The 24,983-nt window shown below is 39.9% G+C and overlaps 1 protein-coding gene across 3 annotated transcripts in view; it reads right to left on the bottom strand.

Moving 5' to 3' along the window:
• Positions 1 to 24,983, bottom strand: part of hs2st1a (heparan sulfate 2-O-sulfotransferase 1a) — a 143,511-nt gene that overhangs the window by 3,198 nt on the left and 115,330 nt on the right. For all 3 annotated transcript variants that reach the window (XM_069939110.1, XM_069939109.1, XM_069939111.1), the window contains 3 exons: positions 18,332 to 18,470; positions 6,500 to 6,597; positions 2,669 to 2,826 (listed from right to left, as the gene is read on the bottom strand). In XM_069939110.1, coding sequence (XP_069795211.1) covers positions 2,669 to 2,826; positions 6,500 to 6,597; positions 18,332 to 18,470 — 395 coding nt within the window. The remainder of the gene's footprint in view (positions 1 to 2,668; positions 2,827 to 6,499; positions 6,598 to 18,331; positions 18,471 to 24,983) is intronic.

Genomic DNA, 24,983 nt, shown 5'->3' with positions numbered 1-24,983 from the left:
ACTGGCAAACAGTAAAACCCCTGTCATCCAGAATTAAAGCAACTGGCAAAAAAAAATGGAATATAAATGGGTAAAAAGTACAGAAGTTTAAAAATTGGTGTGCCTTGCCATTAATTCACCAGTAACACGACACACTGAAAAATACACTTATGTGGCATCAACCAATCCCCATAGATGCCAGATACCAGGGGTATTGCTGTATTTAATTAACAGCAGATGTCTAAAAACAATGCTTTCTCTACAGTTGCCCATACTTCAGTTATCGACTAGTTGATGTGATAAACTTTAATGGAATATTGAATATTTTGTTTTGTCAATATCTTTAAATTACACGGTTAGCATAGCGGATAGTGCAATGCTGTTACAGAGGCTGCGACCCCAGTTCATATTGGGCGCTGTCTGTCAGGAGTTTGTACTTTCTCTCCATGTCTGTGCGGATTTTCTCCATGTCTGTGCGGATTTCCTCCACGTATTCCGATTCCACCCTTTCAAAAGGTATGGGGTTTGTAGGTTAATTGGTAATATTTTAGCACCCGGGCTTGGGGGCCGGAAGGGCTTGTTAATAGGGCTGAGTTTCTAAAAAGAACAGCAGTAGGAATCTCGTAGAAAACAGTTATTTCTATCATTTTTCTCACCTGATTTTTCTCTCAGCTGGAAAAGCACTGCAGGAGGTTATGGAGTACCTAGAGGTACATGACAAGATAGCCAAATCCAGCATGGTTTCCTTAAGGGGAAATTTTGCTTGACAAAGTAATTGGAATTCTTTGTACAAGTCGACTAGCAGGCCAGATAAAGGAGATGCAATGGATGGTGTTCATTTAGATTTTCAAAAGGCCTTTGACAAAGTGCCGCACGAGGCTTCTTGACAAGATAAAAGGGCCCATAGCATAGCAGGAAACATATGAGCGTGGGTAGAGCACTGGCTGATTGGAAGAAGCAGAGAGTTGGAATGCAGGGATTATATTCTGATTGGCTGCTTGCGATGTTCCACTGGGATTGGTGTAGGGGCCTGCTCCTTTTTATGTTGATGGAATGAATGGCTTTGCGGCCAAGTTTGCAGATGAAATGAAGGTAGGTGGAGAAGCAGGTATGTTCAGGAAACAGGGAAATTGCAGAAGGATCGATAGATTAGGAGATTGGAGTCACAAATGAAATATAATGCCAGAAAGTGTGCTACTAATGCACTTTGATAGAACAAATAAATGGGCAGACTATTTTTTTAAATGGGGAGAAAATTGAAAATACCCAGATGCAAAGGGAAGTGGGAGTCCTCGTGCAGGATAGCCTGAAGGTAAACTTGCTTGATGAATCAGTGGTGGAGAAAGCGAATACAATGCTGGCATTCATTTCAAGTGCAATAGAATAAAAGAGCAGGGATGTGATGTTGAGACTTTGTAAGGCACTGGTGAGACCTCACTTGGAGTATTGTGAGCAGTTTTGGGCTGGCGTTGGAGAAAGTTCAGAAGGATGATTCCAGAAATGAAAAGGTTTATTATATGAGGAGTGTTTGATAGCTCTTGGTCTATACCTGTTGGGATTTAGGAGAATGACGGGGATTTTATTGAAACATTTCCAACGTTGCAAGGTGTGGACAGAGTAGATGTTGAAAGGTCGTTTCCCATGCTGCGAGAGTCTAGGACAAGAGGGCACAACTTCAGGATTGAAGGGCATCTGTTTAGAACAGAGATGCAGAGGAATATCTTCAGCCAGAGGGTGGTAAATCTGTGGGATCTGTATCCACAGGCAGGTAATTGAGTGTATTTAAGGCAGAGATTGATAGACTCTTGATTAGCCAGGGCATCAAAGGTTATGGGGAGAAGGTTGGGGAATGGGGCTGACTGGGAAAATGGATCAGCTCGTGACTAAATCATGGTTCAGACTCAATGGGTTGAATAGCCAAGACTGGTCCCCTATGCCTTTAATGTCATCACAATGAATTATTCATTTTTGATGTGGTATGTATAAAGCCAAATAATGTTAACTTAAGAACAGTTATTGCTAAGATTACATCTGCTCCTACAATCACATCATCTTTCTTAATAAATGGATAGAAATGGGCTTTATCTGCAGTTTGTCTCTTTGAACAACGTACCCATAACCAATGGCCAGTTTCCCTTTGCGCCATTCCTTTGAGGAGCCTGGCTGGAAACCTAGTTTAACACTTTTTGCTAACTGTTGATGTCACTGAGACAAGAGTATGTGGATCCTCCACTAACAGAATGAAGCCACCAAGATGGTATGAACAAGCTTTGCATGCACATTGTTGTTTATAACTGATTCTAATGGAAGATCCAGTTCAATTACACCTAGAAATAGGAAGTATTACAATTCAGCGGCTCAACTACAGGAGTTCAAAATGCCAATTTTCAAAATGCATTTTTTTCTTCACAACAATTGAAGGGAAACTTTTTTTTAAAACCGGCAAACAAAAACAGAAAATGAGGAAACTCTCAGATCAGGTAATATTTGTGGAAAGATAGTTAATACTTCAGGTTGAAGACCATCAGAACTTAAAAAAAAGAAAACAAATTTACAGTTTTTCCAAAAGTTTTTATTTTGTTTACAAATCAGGGAAACTATCCCAAAGATATACAAAGCAGAGTTCCTAAATTATACAATTAAAATATGATCAGTACATATCCATGCACAAGTTATATTTCAGACTAACCTGTACGGTACAGTTCTGTAGCTCCTCTGAAGAAGCGTGGCAAGGCCGCTTCCAGCAACATTATAAAGTCTTCCAATTCCTCGGTTACACCGACAAGGAGATACTCATTAACAAGGTTGTATTTGGCTTGCTCCAAAGCCCATTTGCTTCCAACATTCCTATAATGACAAAGAGTAATGATCGTTGGTAGGCTGTAGACAGTAGAAGGATTTCCACAGATCCTCAACCACTTTAATTGCAACTGGAATCGGACAGGTAATTAATCTCTTGCTTTGCTGTCACTGTGGCAATCTTATTAAAAACAGTGGTGTTTAGGAAATAGGTCACAGGTGCCACTCTTTTCACCAAGGCAAATAACAAGCTTTAGTTGCAGTCTTAGACCTTCAAGCCAGGTAGGTTTACTGACATTCTACCAAATGCTGTTAGTGATCAGCAGGGAGCCTGCATTGTGCACTTCTTTCAGTCAGTTGGTCATTAGCAGGGTCAGTGGAAAGGGTAGGCACATTCTGCAGATTTGCATTCAGCATGTATCCCATGGAGAACTGTAGTTTTCACATAAAATGCAAATTATATCCAAAAGTACTGTGGAGCTGAACAAAACATGGCCAGACTAAAAAATATGGTGATTGTGGGCTAGAAGCAAAACTATACTAAAAACAAAACTCCTGCGACGCGACACCTCTGCAAAGATAACCACTCGCAGAAAAGTACCAGCGGCTGCTATGATTGGTGAGCACAGCCAGTGATATCCACAGGGATGACCACTGAGTAAATCTTTGGCTGTGCCAGAGATGTGAAATCACAACTCTTGCCGTGCATGTCACAAACACTTTGAAAAGACAATGACCAATGAAGTTGAATTCCTTCTGAACGCGACCAGCAAGTTTTGTTTCATAGCTGCTGTTTAAAGATTGCCGCAAACGATTTCCTGCCACAGTAGGGCTTCGGTTGGCCTACAATTTCCTGCAGAGTCAAAAATCTAATCAGTGAAGACTGCTTCAGTTTTCATTTTTATAAGACTAAAGTTTCTGCTAAATGAATCATACATCTACAAGACTTCACAAATGCATATTGATCAGTACCAGTGTTTAAATTATGTCAGCTGCAAACTTAAATGTGAAAACTGCATCCCTCAAGTATTGCTTTATCTACAAGTAATCTGCTTGTTAAAAGTCAAACCCATTATCCATCACTTCAATTATATATTTTGAGATTGAGACCAAAATACTGCCTTTTCTCATTTGAAGAGGTGGCCTATATGCCACCACACTTTTTATTTTAAATCAAACACTTTCAGCAGGAAATTTATCAACCACCACCTTTGCCATCGAAAAGGATTGTGTGCACCATTTTGGTGGCACTGACATCAACAATGTTTGACTAATACTGACAATATATTCCACTTTACCAACTGAACACTCGTGAGTTTGTCCTAGTTGATCCACCACTAAGTAAAAGACATGAAAAGTTGCGGCTCAAGTTAAAGAAGCCTCCATTGAAAGAGGCTCCAACAACACATGTTTTAATGCCAAGGAACAACGGAGAACTCAACGTTCAGAATTATTCTACTGTTCAAAGCCTTTATCCTTAATGAAACTAACATCTCAACTATAGACCTTCCATGGAGGCAAAAGAAAAGCAAACTACATTTGAAATTAATGACTGTATTAAAAGGAGAAGTTTATAAAGTAGTCAGGCTGACAAATGGGAGCTTTTGGAAAGTATAACCATGAAATTAATACAGGGTAAACAAAATATTAGAGTAAATTAGCAGGAAACAAAATAAGACTCAGACTTCTGTAACTGTGGAAAATGGAAAAGACCAGCGGCAGCCAATGAGGGATCCTTACAGATGGAAGGGAGAATTTATAATGAGGAAATAAGGAAAATGAAGAGAGATTAAACTTGTATTTGTCAATATTGTTATGGAAGTCACAAGAAAATCCCAGAAATACTGAGGAATTAAGAGGCAATTGCAAACAATTAAAATAAAATACTATTAAAGTTCATGAGTTTGAAAACTATTAAAATCACAAGGACATAATAATCAACATCCCTGAACTGTAAAATAGAAGATAATCAATGAAGTGATTGATCTGGGTTATCAGAGTGGCAAGGTTAACATAGCAGTGAGAGCAACGCTTTGACCGTACCAGCGATTGGGATCAGGGTTCGAATTCCCCGCTCTCTACAAGGAGTTTGTACGCTCTCCCTGCGTTTGCGAGGGCTCTGGTTTCCCCCACCATTCAAAAGCATATGGGATTTGTAAGTCAATTGGGTGGCACGGGCTCATGGGCCACAATGGACTGTTACCGTGCTGGACGTCTGAATTTAAAAAAAAAAATTAAATCCAAATTTAAATCATCTTTCCAAAGTCCTTTATATTCTGGAGTGGTTCCTGATGGTTTGGTGTAGCAAATATGACTTTACTATTTAAGAAAGGAGTGAGAAAACAGAATAATTAATGTGTTAGCCTAATGTCAGTAGATAGGAAAATCCTGGAATCTATTATAAAGGATTTGTATCTGAATCAGGCCACCTCCCCTCACCTTTTTCTTTGCCCCAAGGCTTCTCATAGATGAGCATGAGGTTGATGGGTTAACTGGTTACTAGTTGTGTTGGTAAGTGGTAGGAGAATCTGGGAGGAGTTGATAAGAATTTGAGAACAAAATGAGATGATGAGTGTAGGGTTGAGTAAATAGGTGTTTAATGGTCAGTATGGACTCGGTGGGCCAAAGGACATGTTTTCGTGCTGCGTCTCTGACCACAAAACATGTCTATAAAGTTGGAAGGGGTACAGAAGAGGTTAACAAAGTTGTTGTCAGGATTAGGGAAGATGATTTATCTTGAGAGATTGGTCTATTTTCCTTAGCATGTAGGAGGTTGAGAGGGGATCTTGTTGAGGTCTGTGAAATCATGAGGGGTGAAGATAGAGATGGATAATGGAAGACAAAAGGTGGTAAGGGTTGTGAGGGGACAGTTCTTCACACTTTGGGCTTGAGCCCTTCATCATCAAGCCTGAAATGTTGGTTCTGTATCTTTATCTTTGCTATATGAAGTACGCAGTTTGACCTACTGAGTTTCTCCAACTTTGTGTTTTTACTTCAACCACGGTGTCTGCAGACTTTCGCGTTTTACACCAGCAAGTCTGAACGTGTCGTCTTGCTCCTCCATCCCTCTTCCCAGTCTTTGATTGCTGATTTCTTGAATGCAAAACACTGCAATGTAGCCTTCCTTTCGACTCGAATAATTTTTCAAAGCTAAACAATGTGAACCTCAGATACAGCTTTAATAAAGCCAACAGAATCAGTTCTTTAGGTTTATGAGCAACGGCATTGTTAAATGTCAGTAGTTTCCTACCTCTATTCATTCATGGTGAGATTTGAATCAAAACCCCAGGAACCTCTTTCTGCTGTGTTAAAAAACATTATTAAAATTGTAATCCACATTGGTAATGTAAATTTCCTAACTCATCTGCACATCCATCGCCATTGTCCCAAATCTGCCACATAAATCCCATCGTTGTTTGGTACAACATGTGGATAGCTTTGTGCCCCAAACCCATTCTTGAAAATAAATTTATCCATCATGGATTTCCCAGTCAACCATTTGCATAATTAATCCAGGCTGCATTTCAAATATTACTCATTGTAAAATGAATTTATAATGCACACTTTAAAACTATTTTCCAAACATTTGCATGCCTGTAAAGATGTAAAATACAATTTTCAAAATAAAACATGATATAAAAAGCATTAATGCATTTTATTTTCATTCATTAGTTTACGAACAAGTGTCGTCCCCCCGTCCCCCCCCCGCCATTGTACCTACCAACATTCTGAACTGTGGCCACAAAAGAAAGGAATCTGAAGCCAAAGTTTCTCTGGTGCACAGTCTGACCCACCAGCTGCAACACATTCATCAAACGTCTGGAGTGGGGGTAGGGGGAGAAAAGAAAAGAAATTGCTGCGAGCCAACAGTAAATCAGAACAAGCAGAAATAAGTACTGCCAGTCAATTCAGACTTTCAAACCAATGCTTCAGAAACCAGATGATGTCAAAGTCAGTATTGCAATCTGAAGACATTTTAACACACAATCCTTAACACAATTAAATTTCAACTTGCTACATCAAGCCACACATCGACTAAGTCACTGCAATGAATGATTACGGTGCCCAAAGTCTCACACAACAGAATTGCGATTAACCCATTAAAAAGAAAATTGGAGATGTTGGCTGAAAATATTTTATGAACCTGCTATCCTTACATATAACAATGTTTAACCTTGCTAAATATTTTTTATTCGATAATTCTAACAAAATTCAGTTTATGAAGAGTGTCCTTTTACCAAGTGCTGGGTTTACAAATGTTTGTAACGAGGGAAATAGCTAATTGTCTTTGGCTTCGAATATTGGATGTGAAAGATCGACAATTCTGGAATGAAGAACATCATTGTAATCTGTAGAGAAATCTCTATACTTCCTTAATCCTCCTTCATCCATTATGAATCATACCAACACACCTTGCCCTTTGCAATTTCTATCAGCTCCAATATGGTTGCACAATCAGTAACATCTTCCCCTTATCACATTTCTTGCATGTTTGTGACATTCTGGTTTTCTCCTCTGTCCCAGCTCACCCACCCGTATAACCAAAGATGCACCAGACAGGATAGAGTTAATTATTTTCCCATGGTAGGAATATCAAAAACAAGGGAACATAGGTTTAAGTGATAGAAAGGAGTTTTAAGAAGATTCAAGGGGAACATTATTTTATAAAGAGAGAGATTGATATCTGAAATTTTGCTGCTGAGGGAGAGGGTTGAATAAAACATTTAAACAGGCATACAACCCTAATGTGGGGAAATGGGATTAGGGTAGATGGGCAAAAAAATTGGCATGGACATGGTGGGCTGCAGGGCTCATTTCAGCGACGAATCCAAACAATAATTCCTGGTGAAACAGCAGTTCACTTTCACTTCTTCCCATCTAGTCTACTGCATTGAGTGTTCTCCACTCCATTGCAGAAAGCAATTCTCAATCCGACTCCTATACCAACCTGTCTGCAACCTTCAAGAATGAACATCATATGTTTCAACTTCAGGTAAACTGTTTACCTAGTTCGCATTATCCTGCTTACATCCCCAACCCAATGTTTCTATAAAATGTCTTCCTAATGGTTAGAATTCCTCTTCTCTATCATCTGATCTGACTGAACCGAATAGGAACCAAATATCTTCAATTTCATTTCTCACCCCAGACACTGTAACCCTCCCAATCCACTCCCAGTTCTGAGGAAGGGTTCCTAGCCCAAAACTTTAATTGGTTTCTCTTTCCATAGGTGCTACTTCACTGGCTGAGTTCTCGCAGCGTTTTTTTTAAATTGAGATTCTGGCAATTGTAGTTTTGTTTTCTGTTGCTAAAATAGAACTACAGATTTGCTATAAGCTAAACAGCACTGAACTGCTATTCCTCCCTGTGATAGTACAGATCTATCACCAATGTATATAGTGTATATAGTTACAGTATCTAGACTGTGCTTACAGCGATTGGCTGAGAGCTAAGCCATGCCTACTGTCTGGGCCTTAAAGGGTTGTGTCCCTAGCCAGGTCGGATCATTCCGGACTGGTCGGCCACCTGTGAAGAGCTCTTGTCTTTTGCTAATAAAAGCCTTGGCTTGGATCAACAAGTCTTTGATTCTTTCGACGAGCTCTACACTCCCCAAGTGTGGAATGAATGATTTTCAGTAAAAGCAGGAGCCTTAGATATCACGTGATCTTTTGCAAATCATCCTGAGAGGGCAGATTTTAAATTTTCCCTGGTTATTGCAGATATGGTCAAAAAACAGTTGCTGTCCAAAATCCAAATTTATTTTTCTCCGTAGTCCCATAAGATAATAAGTAAGAGTTCAGAAATCCAGCTCAGAGAACGGGACATGGCGGACGCATTATTGAGGGTAGATTTTTCAATATATATCTACATCAGTTCATTTGTGCATATAACATAACAATTACAGCACGGAAACAGGCCATTAGGCCCTTCTAGTCCGCACCGAACCAAACACCCCTTTCTAGTCCCACCTCCCTGCACAATGCCCATAACCCTCCATCTTCTTCTCATCTATATACCTATCCAACCTTTTCTTAAATAATACAATTGACTCCGCCGCCACTATTTCTCCCGGAAGATCATTCCACACGGCTACCACTCTCTGAGTAAAGAAGTTCCCCCTCATGTTACCTCTAAACCTCTGCCCCTTAATTCTTAACTCATGTCCTCTTGTTTTAATCTTTCCTCCTCTTAACGGAAATAGTCTATCCACATCCATTCTGTCTATCCCTTTCATAATCTTAAATACTTCTATCAAATCCCCTCTCAACCTTCTACGCTCCAAAGAATAAAGACCTAATCTGTCCAATCTCTCCCTATACTGTAGATGCTTAAACCCAGGTAACATTCTGGTAAACCTTCTCTGCACTCTCTCCACTCTGTTTATATCCTTCCTATAATTAGACGACCAGAACTGCACACAGAACTCCAAATAGGGCTGCACCAACGTCTTATACAATCTCAACATCACCTCCCAACTCCTATATTCCATGCAATGATTGATAAAGGCCAGCATACTAAAAGCCTTCTTCACCACCCTATTCACGTGAGTTTCTACCTTCAGGGAACGATGTACCGTCACTCCTAAATCTTTCTGCTCTTCTGTATTCCTCAATGCTCTCCCATTTACCACGTATGTCCTATTCTGATTCTTCTTACCAAAATGAAGCACCTCACACTTATCAGCATTAAATTCCATCTGCCATTTTTCAGCCCACTTTTCTAAGCAGCCCAAATCCTTCTGCAATCCTTGAAAACCTTCTTCATTATCCACTATTCCACCTATCTTAGTATCGTCTGCATATTTACTAATCCAATTCACCACCCCATCATCTAGATCATTAATGTATATAACGAACAACAATGGGCCCAATACAGATCCTGAGGCACACCACTGGTCACCGGCCTCCAACCTGACAGACAATTCTCTGGCCTCTCCCTTTCAGCCAATGTTCAATCCATTTGACTATCTCAAAATTTATACCTAAAGACTGCACCTTCCTAACTAACCTTCCATGTGGTACCTTATCGAAGGCCTTACTGAAGTCCATATAGACAACATCCACTGCGCTACCCTCATCCACATTCCTAGTCACCTCTTCAAAAAATTCAATCAGATTGGTCAAACATGACCTTCCTCCCACAAATCCATGTTGAGTGCTCCTGATCAGACCCTGTCTATCCAGATGTTTATAAGTACTATCTCTAAGAATTTTCTCCATTAATTTACCTACCACAGACGTCAAACTTACAGGCTTCCTCCTTGAACCCTTTTTAAATAACAGAACCACATGCGCAATGCGCCAATCCTCCGGCACTATCCCCATATCTAATGACATTTGGAAAATTACCGCCAGAGCCTCTGCTATTTCCTCCTTCACTTCTCTCAATGTCCTGGGGAAGATCCCGTCTGGTCCCGGAGACTTATCCACCTTTATATTCTTCAAAAGCCTTAAAACTACACCTTTTGTAATCTCTATATTCCCCATACTTACCCAATTTGCTTTTTTTATCTCACATCTCCCATTTACCACGTGAATACCGAAGAAAAGAAACTGTTCAATATCTCCCCCATTTCTCTAGGCTCCACACAGAGTTTTCCGCTCTGATTTTCTAAGGGACCAATTTTGTCTCTAGCTTTCCTCTTACCATTAACATATTTGTAGAACTCTTTTGGATTAGTTTTCACCCTGCTTGCCATAGTTTTCTCGTACCTTCTTTTAGCTTTCCTAATTCCTCTCTTAAGATTCCTCTTACATTCAATGTATCTTTCAAACATCTCCTTAACTCCATGCTTCTTATATCTAATGTACGCCTCCCTTTTTCTTTGAACCAAGTTTCCAATATTCCTTGAAAACCACGGCTCTCTCAAACCTTTTGCCCCTCCTTTTAACCTAACAGGAACATAAAGCTTTTGCACTCTCAAAATCTGATCTTTAAAAGACTTCCATCTCTCTACTACATCCTGCCCATAAAACAAATTGTCCCAATGCACACCCTGCAAGTCCTTTCGCATCTCCTCAAATCTAGCTTTTCCCCAATCAAAAACCTCAATCCTTGGCCCTGATTTCTCTCTTTCCATAATGACATTGAAGCTGATGGCATTATGATCACTGGACCCGAAGTGCTCGCCAACACTAACCTCCGACACTTGACCCATCCCATTTGCCAACAGTAGATCTAACACTGCTCCTTCTCTGGTTGGCACCTCTACATATTGTTGTAAAAAACTATCTTGCACACATTTCACAAACTCTAACCCATCCAGTCCTTTCACAGAATGTGTTTCCCAATCTATATGTGGAAAATTAAAATCTCCCATAATTACAATCCTGTGCTTATAACAAAAATCTACTACTTCCCTACAGATTTGCTCCTCTAGGTCTCGGTCCCCTCCGGGTGGTCTATAATACACCCCTACAAGTGTAACCTCTCCTTTCCTACTCCTCAGTTCCACCCAAATAGCCTCCGTGGATGTGCCCTCTAATCTATCCTTCCTAGGCACCGCTGTAATATTTTCCCTGACAAGCAATGCAACCCCACCTCCTCTTGCCCCTCTGTGACTCTATCACACCTAAAACAACGAAACCCAGGGATATTCAGTTGCCAATCACATCCCTCCTGCAACCATGTCTCACTAATCGCTACCACATCATACTTCCAAGTATCAATCCACACCTTCAGCTCATCCACCTTTTTTACAATACTCCTGGCATTAAAATATATGAATTTCAGAGATTTCCCAATTTTTAATCCCTGTTTTCCCTCATCTTTAATAACAACATTATTTCCTTTTCCTGCCAATTGCCCTTCATCTTCTTCCAGAGCATTTCCCTTCTCTATCACCTGCCCATCCATATTCAAATACTTACTACAAACTTTCTTTGTTTGCATTCTAACCTTCTCCTTACTGCTCTGTACTATTTTGTTTCCTCCCCCCAACCATTCTAGTTTAAAGGATCCTGAGTAGCCCTAGCAAATACCTCTGCCAGGATTCTGGTCCCCCTGGGATTTAAGTGTAACCCGTCCTTGCTGTACAGGTCACATCTACCCCAAAAAAGGTCCCAGTTATCCAGAAACTTAAAACCCTGCCCCTTACTCCACCCCTTCAGCCACGTGTTAATCCTCCACCTCATTCTATTTCTATTCACACTGTCACGTGGCACAGGGAGTAATCCAGAGATTACCCCCTTTGCGGTCCTTCTTTTTAACTCCCTACCTAACTGCCTGTACTCACTTTTTAGGACCTCTTCTCTGATTCTCCCTAAGTCATTGGTACCTACATGTACCACGACCTCTGGCTCCTGTCCCTCCCACTTTAGGGGAGGGACATAATGTAAATATTTGTATTGTAACGTGAATCCATGCATCTTTAAGTCTGAGTGAATGAGTGCATTTTTTAAATGGTGTTCCAAAATCCGAAAAAAATCCAAATTCCAAAACACTTCTGGTCCCATGCATTTCTGATAAGGGAGACTCAACCTGTATTAATTTAGAAAACTGCAATCTAATCAAGCTGAATCAGTATGGATTCATGAAAGTTAAATTTTGCTTGACGAATTTTTGAAGTCTCACCCAGAGTGGACAGAGGAGAACCTGTAGAAGTACTTGTGCTTCCAGAAGTTGTTTGACGAGTTGCCTCTCAAAGCCTTATGTTATGATTATGGGAGTTAATGCACTATGTTCGGGAGACTAAGGCAGAAGCAGAAGGCAGTGAGTCGCATCAAGGGGGTCATATTCAATTTGGCAATGAGCACTCAGTGCCACAGAGATCAATGCCAGGGCTGCAGCTGTTCACAATACATAAATGATTTGGAAGAAGGAAGTGAATATACAGTAGTCAAAGATAGGATGCTTGTTATTGAGTGGGCATTGTCTTAGAATAGGTGAGGTAATTTTCACCCAATTGATCTACACCCCATTATTTTCAAATAGTGGGAGGAAACTGGAGCCCCAGGGAAAATCCATACAGACTCGGGAAGAACATACAAACTCTTTACAGATAGCTTGATTCTGGTCCCAAATGCTGGTACTGTAAAGGCATTGCGCTAACCACTACGCCAACAGTGCCACCCTCATTTGTCCCACTGCCTTGTGAAAGCAGTCAACATAGTAAAGGACACAGCGTGCAGCAGTCACATTCTTATTCCCCATTCTTATTCCGAAAGTACACAAACATGAATAAACCTTCAGATTCAAGGACAGTTTCATTCCAACAGTAATCAGTCTGGAATGGACCCCCCCCAATAGTAAAATATGATGTCTTTTGTAATGGATCTGTGTTAATATTAATGTTTAGGTTAATGTGAAAACTATATTTCATATATGTATATATATCTTAGTAAAAGTTTGTTTTGGGTGGTCAGGGCTCATTAACCTTCTAGACAGATATGATTCTTTGTAGCTGGTAGGTTCTTGAGATAAATGGGACAATGGATTGTTTGCCTAAGTATAAAGAAGCTATTTTGCTAGTAAATTCCAGACAGTCCGGAACCAGGTGAGAACCATCAAACAAAGTTAATTACTTTGATTCTGTAAGTGGACAGAGATGTTTTAGCACATAAATGTCAAAAGACATTATGAACTTCAAAGACAGAAATGATGTCACATACCACATGACATGAGAGATTTGCCAGAAATATATTATTGAAAGGAGAGGCAAAGAGTTGAGTTGAAGAAAACCTGCCGTTCTGTTAAGATGCAGAACTGGCCAGCAGCAATATTTCCTGCAGAGGGGGAAATAGCTGCCTACTTTACTCCTGGAAAAGAAGAACACAGAATAAGTGGCTTTGAAATAAGTAAGTCCACTTCTGACTGTCGCTTTAAGATAAAGAGGGCAGTTGCCTCATTTGGAACACAGATTCAAAAGACTTCATTCAAGAGAAGAAAACACTCGTGTGAAGAAAATCTCTCCGAAGGGCAACTCATCCAAAGAATTGAGAGTTTAAAGATGCCTGAAGATATGATATTTAAAAGTGCTTTATAATTATTTCTAATTTGAGACCTTCAAACAAGACCAAAATGATGCTAAAGTTTTAAAAATGGACTTTTCAGAGTTTGGGATTTTAACATACACAGTTATATTTGCACATAGTGGGGATTTAAGTTTGAGTTTTAAATGTCATGTTATTATTGGTTTAATAAAGACTGTTATTTTGAATTTACCATAATCTGGTGGTTTTTCCATTGCTGTTCCTTTGTTCATGCTAACAGTCTCTTTAGACCAAACAAAATTGAGAGGGTTGTTAGTTTGTAACACTTTGCACTTTTCTCTTCAATGTTTATTACATTACTGTTGCACTATTTTATATCAAAATTCATAAAATATACATTATTTTTAAATATACAAATATAAAAATTATTACTTGCCTGGATAACATGAAAAAAAAAAGCTTTCCATGGTATCTTGGTACACAAGATACAAATCAATTTAATTAAGACTGACATGAGATGGAAATTTCTTCTGTTTGGAACTCCATGGCATATAATTTTTGGGTATATTTTTGGGATGGTGAAACGGTGTCATTGGTAGAGCTGCTTCCTCATTGCTTCAGTCACCTGAGTTCAATCCTGCTTTGTGCTGTAGTCTGTGTGGACTTTGGGTGTGACCTTATGGTTTCACCAGAGGCTCTAGTTCCTCCCACAATCTAAAGATATTCAGGTTGGCTACTGCAAAGTGCTCCTGGGATAGGTGGGTGGAAGAATGTGGGGGGCGCTGATGGATAGAATGAGTAATGAGGAAAAATTACAGGGAAAGTAGAATTGCTCTGTGAGCTAGCATAGACTTGATGGGTTGAAGGAGCCTCCTTGCATGTCATAATGAAATATGGGAAAACATATGGAATTAAGTCAAGAGGTGGAATCTTTCTAATCAATGAGGAAATCAAAGGTTAGGGAGCAAAGCATGAAAGTGGATTCAGGAAATGTAGTGAGCCCAATGAATGGCAAAGCAGAATAGAGGGGGTCCACTGCTATTTAAATTTAAACATACAGCACAGTAACAGGCCCTTTTGGCCCATGACGCCCAATGACACCAATCGACCTACACCCCGATACATTTTGAATGGTTATTCAAAATTAGATCACCTAGAGAAAACCCATGCAGACATGGGAAGAACGGACAAACTCCTTACAGACAGCGCTCTATTTGAACCAGATTCGCTGGCACTGTAACAAGCGTTGCTCTAACCACCATGCTATTTTTACCTCTTAATGGCTAATAACACAATATTCAAGCATACCTGCCTATTTGCTCCCACCAATCATAATTAGCTTTACTGAAAGCAATCTCCAATTACTTGGAGCAAAACAATAAATGTGCTGAAAAAAATTTCAGATCAGAGAGCATTTGAAGAAAATCAGTTTGCGTCTACAAACCTTAAGACCTGAAATGTTGACAGATTCTTTTTCTAACAATGCTGCCTGACTCTATCTATCAGCATTTACATGGTTTTATTTCTATCCATTGGGAAAACATAAGTAAAACAATTAATTATGTAGTTATGGCCTTTGAACCTTCAGAAAAATGCACTAATGATTAGACCAACCCCGCGTTTCGTTAACTCTACAATATTGTAGCTTTTGAAATCAGAACATGAAGAAAGGGATCAATAGAAGGGGACTAAACACCGAAATCCCATGGCTCAACTCTGTTACATTACTATTTTTATTTACTTACAACACAGTAGAAACTGATTCTGGCCATCGAGGCCTGTGCCGTCCAATTACACCAAATTAATCTACAACCCCATATGTTTTGGAGTTTTGCATTGCGACTTTCTTTGATGCAACTAAATTCTGTCTTGTGGCTTCTTCTTCCTTAACTTTTAATTTCCAGTTCTATGTCTGACCCTTGAGGGGTACCAAGAATGAAACAGATGAACTGAAATGAAGCTTTCAGAAATGTAATTTTGTCCACATTTGTTATTCCCTTTACTCTTCTCCAAAAGGTTCTAGGCTATCAGCTGTGGTATAGGAGCAACTTCTATAATGGTCATTGGGGAAGTGGGGGGGGGGGGGGGGGGGGGTGTGTGGGGAGGTGAAGAGGGATTAAGTCATAGGGAAAAAAAAAACTGGGTCTGCCTTCACTTTGATTAGAAGTTAAACCAAAATAATGCTAATGTCCACTGGAGGGTCCAAAGTCTTATGCGGCTCTCAATAAAATGAAGTAGACCAGATGTAATTACAGATGCAGATATTTATTCAGTTGTGGGCAAAAAACAGATTATTCTGTTATTATAACAATACAGTCTATTGTATTCAGCAGTAGGCAAATAGGTTCCAATATTATTTTGTCGATGCTTAAAATATTTTGATATCAGTCAAGTGTTGTGCCGCATTCCTTTGTAATGAAAGAAAAATATTCTACTTGTTGCTTCTTTACCATTTTTCTTCTTGGCAACTCATTGAATAGTTTCTCTCCACAACATTAGTTGCAAGAACTAGTTTAACTGCCTACATGATTTATTGCAATTCATAGCTGAAATTGATCTTGTCCTCAGCAATGGACAAGATGGGGAGAATTACCAGTTTTCCAAACTCTAAGTGGGTATCGTAAAAGGCAAAGAGAAGCATTTGCTGGGTATGTGGAACAAGCTACCAGAGATAGTGGCAGAGGCAAGTAAAATTATGACATTTAAAAGGCATTTGGACAGGTATTATGGATAGGAAAGTTTTAGAAGACTATAGTCCAAACTCAGGAATATGAAGAAAACTATATTTGGCAACTTGGCATGGTTGAACTGGGCCAAAGGATTTACATGCTGTGCAACTTGGTGACTATTTTTTATCTGAAAACAAAAACGAGTTAACTCCACCTAGGTCAAGATTACATTTGGAACTTTCTGAAATATGTGACTCAACTGTTGTTTTACAAAAGTCACAGTGCTTTCAAGCCAACATATTGAATTTTAATTTGTAGTAATTCCAAATTAACCATATAACTGTTTACAGCGCAGAAACAGGCCATGTCGACCCTTCGAGTCCACACCGATTCACTAGAACAACTCCACTGGCTCAAACCTCCTGCTCTCCGCCAATAACCTTCCAACCCCCTCACCTCCATGTACACATCCAACCTTCTCTTAAATTACAGTAGGGACCCTGCCACAACTATCTCTTTTGGAAGATCATTCCATTCTGACACCACTTGCTGAGTGAAAAAGCATCCTCTAATATTTTCCTAAAGTTTGGCCCCCTTACCCTTAACTCATGCCCTCTTGTTCCAACCTCCCCTGCCCTCAGGAGAGTCTGTTTATGTCTAGTCTATCTATTCCTTTCATAATTTTAAATACTTCTATCATCCCCTCTCAGCCATCTACTTTCCATTGAATAAAGTCCCAGTCTCCTTAATCTCTCCCTGTAATCCAGATGCTGTAAGCCAGGCAACATCCTTGTAAACTTTCTCTGCACCCTCTCCACCTTATATATATCCTTTCTCTAATTTGGAGACCAGAACTGAACACAATACTCCAAACCTGGCCTCACCAACGCCTTAAACAGCCGCAGCATCACCTCCCAGCTCCTATACTCTATACTATGACTTATGAAGGCCAGCATACCATATGCCTTCTTAACCACCCTGTCTACATGGGAATCCACCTTCAATGAACTCTGTACCATAACCCCCAGGTCCCTCTGTTCCTCTGTGTTTCTCAATGCCCTCCCCTTAACTGCATATGTCCTATTCTGGTTATTTTTTACCGAAATCCAGCACCTCGCATTTGTCTACATTGAATTCCATCTGCCATCTTTCAGCCCACTCTTCCAAACAAACCAAATCCTTCTGTAATCCAAGAAAACCTTCTTCACTATCCACCACTCTCCCTATTTTCGTATCATCCGCATATTTGCTTACCCAGTTAACCACACCCTCCTCTAAATCATTAATATAAATGATAAACAACAAGGGACCCAGCACTGATCCCTGAGGGACCCCGCTTGTCACAGGCTTCCAACCCGATCTATTAAATGATAATTTATAGGAATAGTAATTAAAAATAGCATCAGATGAAGTAAAGCACAAAATATCTTTATCACAAATCGATTGCCTCACTTTATAATTCGTCTGTTGTGAAAGAGTTCAATAGACAATGCAAAGTTAGCTGCGATTGTTCTACAAGACAGGTGATAGAAAAAGTACTCTAACGTAGCATCTTATAAATATAACCAGTAATATGATCAATGTTATCTGTTAACACGTTGAAATGATTTCATTTCTCTGCAGCTTACTTAATAAACTCAGAAGCACTTTCCAGGATGGTCAAAATAGTCCCAGTGAAAACAGAAGATAGTTTAATTTTACCACACTGCATCATCCCTCCCATGCTCAATATTCAAAGATCATAGCTTCATTCACAAATAGGTTTTATTCATAAGACTGGAATGAGGGTAATATCCATCTTAAATCAGATAACTAAGTAAAAATGAGACCACTGTAGGATTCAAACTTGAAAAAAGTCAAGAAGTTACAGCATTCCATTGTAGTTCATTATTTTAAACATTAAACTTCATGGTCCCGGAAAGATTACATTCAATGGCCTAAATATGATTTTACCTTTTTATCTCCTTGTTTCCTTCTCTTTAGTCCTGGCCTGTAGTCATCACCAAAACGTAGAAAATAGTAGTAGGACACCAGTCTTTCGATTGGGTCTCGAATTACATTCACATAAATGGGCTTCTTTTTCACACCATACCTGCAGAAATATTATAAAACAAGGTTTGTGAAAACAGAAAAGAAAAAGAACCATTCAACACCAAAATGCTCTGGACACAAATCTCTTGCTGATTATAATTTTAACTAATAAAATTAATTTAACCACAAACACCATTTACTTATTACATTCCATACTTTAGATCAGAGGTTCCTAACTTGGGGTACATGTACCCCCAGCGGTGCATTTGCACTTTTCAGGGGGTACATTGGGTCTGAGAGAATAACCATTACTGTACAATACATGGTGTTGGAATCTGCAGTCAGATTGTGATTTTTTAAAAATCCTTAATGGTAGGCTATTGAGATGTGCAGAGCAACAAAGGGATTCAGGAGTTGTGGTAAATAGTATCCTCAAGGCTGATACTCAGGTAGATGGCGTGGTGACGAAGGCATTTGGAATGTTGGCCTTCATAAATCGGAGTATTGAATTCAAGAGTAGGGAGGTTATGATGAAATTGTACAAGGCATTGGTGAGGCCAAATTTGGAGTACTGTGTACAGTTTTGGTCACCAAATTATAGGAAAGATATAAACAAAATAGAGAGAGTGCAGAGAAGGTTCACGAGAATGCTGACAGGATTTCAAGGTTTGAGTTATAGGGAAAGGTGGTGCAGACTGGGGCTTTTTTCTCTGGAGCGTAGAAGATTGGGAGGGGACTTGATAGAGGTGTTTAAGATTTTAAAAGGGACAGACAGAGTAAACGTGGATAGGCTTTTTCAATTAAGAGTGGGGGAGATTCAAACTAGAGGGCATGGTTTAAGATTGAAGGGGGAAAATTATAAGGGGAACATGAGGGGAAATTTCTTTACGCAAAGGGTGGTGGGGATGTGGAATGAGCTTCCGACAGACGTGGTCTAGACGGGATCATTGGTTACATTTAAGGAAAAACTGGATAGCTACATGGATAGGAGAGGACTGGAGGGGTATAGACCGGGTGATAGTCAGTGGGACTAGGAGGGTGGGGATTTGTTATGGCATGGACTAGTAGGGCCGAACTGGCCTGTTCTGTGCTGTAAGTGGTTATATGGTTATAGGGGTACACGGGAACCTATAAAAAGCCCAAGGGGTACTGAGGAACAAAAAGGTTGGGAACCCCTGCTTTAGATGATCAGTTTTGTCAATACGGCAATGGTATTGTTTTAACATTTTTAAAATTTACAAATGAAATATGATACAGAGTTCTAATTGCAAACACAGATTATAAATTTAATGGTGCGCATTGCCAACATTTTACCTACACTTGCTTTGATGAAGAACTGCAGAGCCAGGTTCATAATCTGCTCTAATATAGGCCAGTTAAATAATTTTTACTGCTCAAGAAATCAATTAAGGAAATGGTATCTTTTGGGAACATAATACATTCATTTATTAATGAACATGGGAAGAACATATTCCATTGACATCCAACAAAGGGAACCTTGTCTCTTTGGTTCCTTTCCAACAGACAAGAAACCATCTTTTCTTTATTACCAGTTTGTTCTAAATTACAGCAAAACCATCAGGAGAGACAAAAACCTAGTCATAACTTTTCCTGTGGCTCAGGTATTTTGTCCAGAAGAGCTACAACAATGCTCACAAAATGCCAGTTACAAACTCCAGTTGCTTCTACATACCTGATATTTTCTGCATTAATACTTTTGCAGTAACAATATTCACCTAATCTCATATGATCACTCTCTAATAACAGGCATCGACGTTGAAAAACACAAAAGCTTCAGATACTTGAATTTTAAACATACAATAAAACACTGGAGAAACTCAGCGGGCCAGCAGCATTCATGGGTTGAAATGGGCAGTCAAAACAAAGTCTGATCTGCTGAGTTCATTGTTTGCTGGACCTCAATAAGTTCTGCAGGCACAGAATTAGGTTTGGCCACAAGTCATGTAACACAAATGAAATATGATCAGAGTCTTAGCAGCATGAAAGCTTTTTTTTTGGGTAGAATTTTGCATCTTCGGGAGAAAGCATACAGTTTGTGAAAAAAGAAAATTAAAAGGATTCATTCGGCCTCTTCCATGCAAAATTATTCATCACAAACCAGAAACCACTGCAGTTAATTGCTTTGAATGGCTTCAATTTATGGGAGCATTGGTACATTACCAAGAATTGTTGCAAAGCATTCAAGATCAGGTCTGCGTGCTTTATTATACTGTGAAATCCCACTGTATTTGAGGTTCACTGAATTAAGCCATTGGCTCTGAACTGTGAAAAAGAATTTCCAACAATCTCGGAGAAAATCAATTTTAGAAGACTAAAGATGGAATGACTGAAGGAATAACCTAATGTTGGTTTTAAAAAGAGTTGCAAAAGCAAATTAAGCTTGTGACTCCCTCCGGTTATTCATATAAAAGACAGGAAAATATCAAACGTATGCAGTATATAACACTCAAATGTTTTAGGGAAACTGTAAATAGCCTGATACTCATCTCTATTGCATTTCTCTTTCAAGTTTTGCATCAATATATCAATTACACAAACTGAAAGATATTTACAATCCAGTTTTATTTGAAGACAATAAAATTTTTAACACAGGCAATTCACGTGTTATGGCAGTTCAGGTAATGGAAAATCGCATTATGGAATTCACAAGTCACCACAGTACCAGGAAACACGAGAATTAAACAAAAAAACAGCACATGTTAGAGTCAAAAGCAATACACAAAAGTGCTGGAGACTCAGCAGGTCATTTACCATTGAAAGGAAGTTAAGGGTAACCAAAAGACACTTTCAGACAGCCATTTCATTCTGGGATATTTTCAGCATTTTGACGGCACGTCTGCTATCTGAAAAGTGCTGACCTGGAATATGAGTGGGGGGGGGGGGGGGGCATTTTTCCACCAGCAGTCCTACTTATAGTCCTGAAACGCCGCGCTGTCTGAAAGCTGCTTACCTCATTCCAGGACCAGCTCAGGTATGGAAGAAGACGCCGACGCTATTGCATTACACGACTTACCTCTTTTGGTCCAGGAATGCCGGCCTTCTGTGTGAAATTTCACCTTGTCCCGGCATTTTGCCCACTTTGCTCAGCTCTGTGTGAACGGCCAGGTCAAGCTTGACGCCGGGATACTGCCGAGTCTTCCTTACGGCAATATCGCGGCATTTCTGTGTGAAAATGTCTAATGTTTCAGCTTGAGCCCTTCGTCAGAATTGGGAAAAATAAGAAGACACCTAAAATAAAAAGATGAGGGGAGGAGAGGAGAGAGAAAGGGGAGGAGCACAGGCTAATAGTTAAGAGGTAATAGACGGATACAGGTGGGAGAGAAGCTAAGAAGTGATGGGGAGAGGGTAGAGGGCTAAGAAGGTCAGCACTCTGATAGGCAAAGAAAGGGAAGTGGGTGGGGAGCTGAGACAGAGGGGTAGGGAAAGAGAGAGACCAGGGAACAGAAATTAGAGGTCAATGCCATCTGGTTGGACATTGCCAAAATGAAGATGACATTAATATTTCTGTCTTGGCAGTCTTCTACCTCCATGCAGGGTTTGATGAAAAAAAAGGAACACGAGTGGAAGTTCTGTCTCCCCCTGAAGGACAGGCACTCTGCATAGCTGAGGCTGAAGTGAGGAGGATCCTGTTCAGGGTGAACTCATGACCAGCAGCAGGACCAGACAGGATACCTGGTCAAGTGCTGAAGAGCTGAGGCCCAGCTGACCGATATCTGTCCTAACAGATTTCTTCAACACCTCACTGCAGCAGTCCACTGTCTCTGAAGGATTCAAGGCAGGCAACATCAACCCCATGCCCATGATAATGACTGTAACTGGACTAAATGACTATTGCCCAGTGGCATCGACCTCTACCATCATGAAGTACATTGAGCAACTGGTAACGGAAAGCACCTTCTGGCAACAATATGCCTGTTCCAGTTTGCCTACCCTCCAAAGTGGTCCACAGATGATGGTATCACCCTGACCATCCACTCTCTCCTGACTCACCTGGAAAATGATGCCTCATATACCAGGATGTTTACTGGATTCAGTGTTCAACACCATCAGACCTTAGAGGCCCTCTCTGCAACTGGACTTCTTGACCAAAAGACCACAATTATCCTGGTTGGCTGAAAAATCTCAAGCCCACCTCAGGTACATGTGCTCAGTTCACTACTGTAGTGCCAGATTCAAACAAATAATGTTTACTGATGAAAGAACAGTAGATGGCCTCATCGGCAACAATGAATTGTTGGGTGGCACATCAAACAACCTGAGTTTTAATATGGACAAAACAAAGGAGAAGATTATGGACTTCAGAAGGATGAACGTCGACCACAAAGTTCCTTGATTTGCATACAACGAATGATCTATCCTGGACCCACAATTCATTAGTCAGGAAGGTGTGGCAGGGCCGACACTTCCTAAGAAGGTTGAGGAGTCCAAGATTGCCGGCCCCATCTTGACAACATTTTGCAGGAGCTTAAGTGAGAGTCTTGGCTGCTTCATTTTGTGGAACGGTAGCAGCAAAGCAAATTGCCAAAGTGATCACTATCGTCTCCCTTTCCTCTACTAACATTAGTTACTGGGAGCATTTCTTAAACGGGCCTCAAAGAATTATTCAGGACCCCTACTATCCATCACACAGTATCTTTGACCTACGACCATTAGGAGGAGGTACAGGAGGATCAAAATCAGGTCTGCCAGGCTAGAAAATAGCTTCTTCCCCCAGGCTGTGAGATTCATGAAACTTGGGTATATTATAAATGAAACTAAATAATACCAATATATTTATATGCATTTATTTTATATGATTCTATCTTTAAGCATCTATCTGCTTATTATGTGCTAGGTATTAAATGTGTGTGCGCATGCACGCACCATGTTCCGTTGGGTTGTTTATGTTTAGTCAGATGATAATAAACTTGAACTGGAACATAATAAATAGTTTGATCTTTCACTTTATTTTTTTTGCCCCCAGCACTACCTTTTCCAACAGCTGAGTCCAAAACTAAACTCTATTCTCCACATTGGGCAGGAAGATCAGATTACCTCGGCCTCTACTAAAAGTGCTTCAACCTGTCAACCCCCCCCCCCCCCCCACACCTTTAACTACTTTCCCATTTCTCTGCCCACACAACTATTTAAACAGCAGATTAGATTTGATCTAATTTGATCTTTAGCTGCTGATCTGTGGATTTATAACAACTCTGTTATGTAGACTATTAATAGTAAAAGTACTTGTAATTTTTTTTCGTTAGAGAATTATATTCTGGAAAGAAAATTAGTGTTTTTTTTAAATTCTTATTTAAAATCTATGTTTGGATTAAAATAAAATGAATAATTATTTCATTAGAGGTGATGCCCAAGATACAGCCCCACTGCCCTGCCTCTCCTTCTAAATCTACAGTATTTATAATCCAAGTGTGGAAGGGTAGTGTAGAACATCTTGCAGCATTGCTCTTGCGAGAAAATTGGCTTCTACTTTTATGGCAGCGTTTAAAACAGATTTCTGAACAGAGAGGTGGAGAGGATGAGCAAATGTAGGTTCTTGGGAGTTACTATCTCGGAAGATATTTCCTGGAACCAACACACCAATGGCATCATGAAGAAAGCCTCTACTTCCTCAGGAGTGTGCAGAGGAGCTAGTGGAGTTGTTCAAGTGAACCGGTACGGACTTGAAGGGCCGACATGGCCTGTTTCCGTGCTGTAAACGGTTATATGGTTATATTGGTGACATATGTAACTATAAATCAGTTTTGAAAAAAACACTGAGCAAGAGAAGGGTGAATCCCATAAAGACAACATTAAAATATAATATTCTCACAGCAAGGTAAAATATATAAATTTGAAATATAAACTGCAATGCATTTCAAAGTTGCAAAGAATGAGCGTTGTAATAAGTTGGGCAAAATAGCTTTTAATATATTAACGTCACTGATAATGAAATGTCACTATAAAGAGGAACTCCACCTTATTTGCTGTCTGAGCATCTCCAGCCAGATGGCATTAATATCGAATTCTCTGCTTTCTGCTAACCAGTTCGCCTTTTTTCCCCCTTGCCAGCTCTCCCCTCCCTCCCCTCTCCACTCACCCGGTCATTCCCTCTTCCCTCTAATTGCTGCTGTGCCCTCCCTCCCTTCTCACCTATCATCTCCTCTTCCCCCCACCATCCTTTTGTGTGGACGCCCGCCGACACACTTTTTCGTACTTTGAAGGGCTTATTTACCTTTGCTAAATAGAGGACACCATTTGACCAGCTGAGATTCTCCAGCATTTTGAGTTTTTACCACAATGACGACTCAGATGATGCATATTATGCAGTCAGCAAACTTTCTAATTATGCTTTTGGTGACTTACTTGAAAATCAATGTCATTGTTTGCCAGCTGGACGAAGGTTAGATTTGAGGTGGGCACTATCCAGGTCGCAAAAGTATCCTTTCATTTTTATGCAGTATCAACTTAAGAGCTGACAAACCACAAGACAGGGGATTTACTAAACCAACACGCAGTTTTCTCAAATCATTCAGAATAATCCATATGCAGAAGTCTCCTGGGTAATTTAAACCAT

The sequence above is a fragment of the Narcine bancroftii genome, chromosome 5, assembly GCF_036971445.1.
Source record: "Narcine bancroftii isolate sNarBan1 chromosome 5, sNarBan1.hap1, whole genome shotgun sequence".
Taxonomy (NCBI): Eukaryota; Metazoa; Chordata; class Chondrichthyes; order Torpediniformes; family Narcinidae; genus Narcine; species Narcine bancroftii.
The sequence above is the reverse complement of the archived record's forward strand: the minus strand, read 5'-3'. Positions and strand labels throughout refer to the sequence as shown.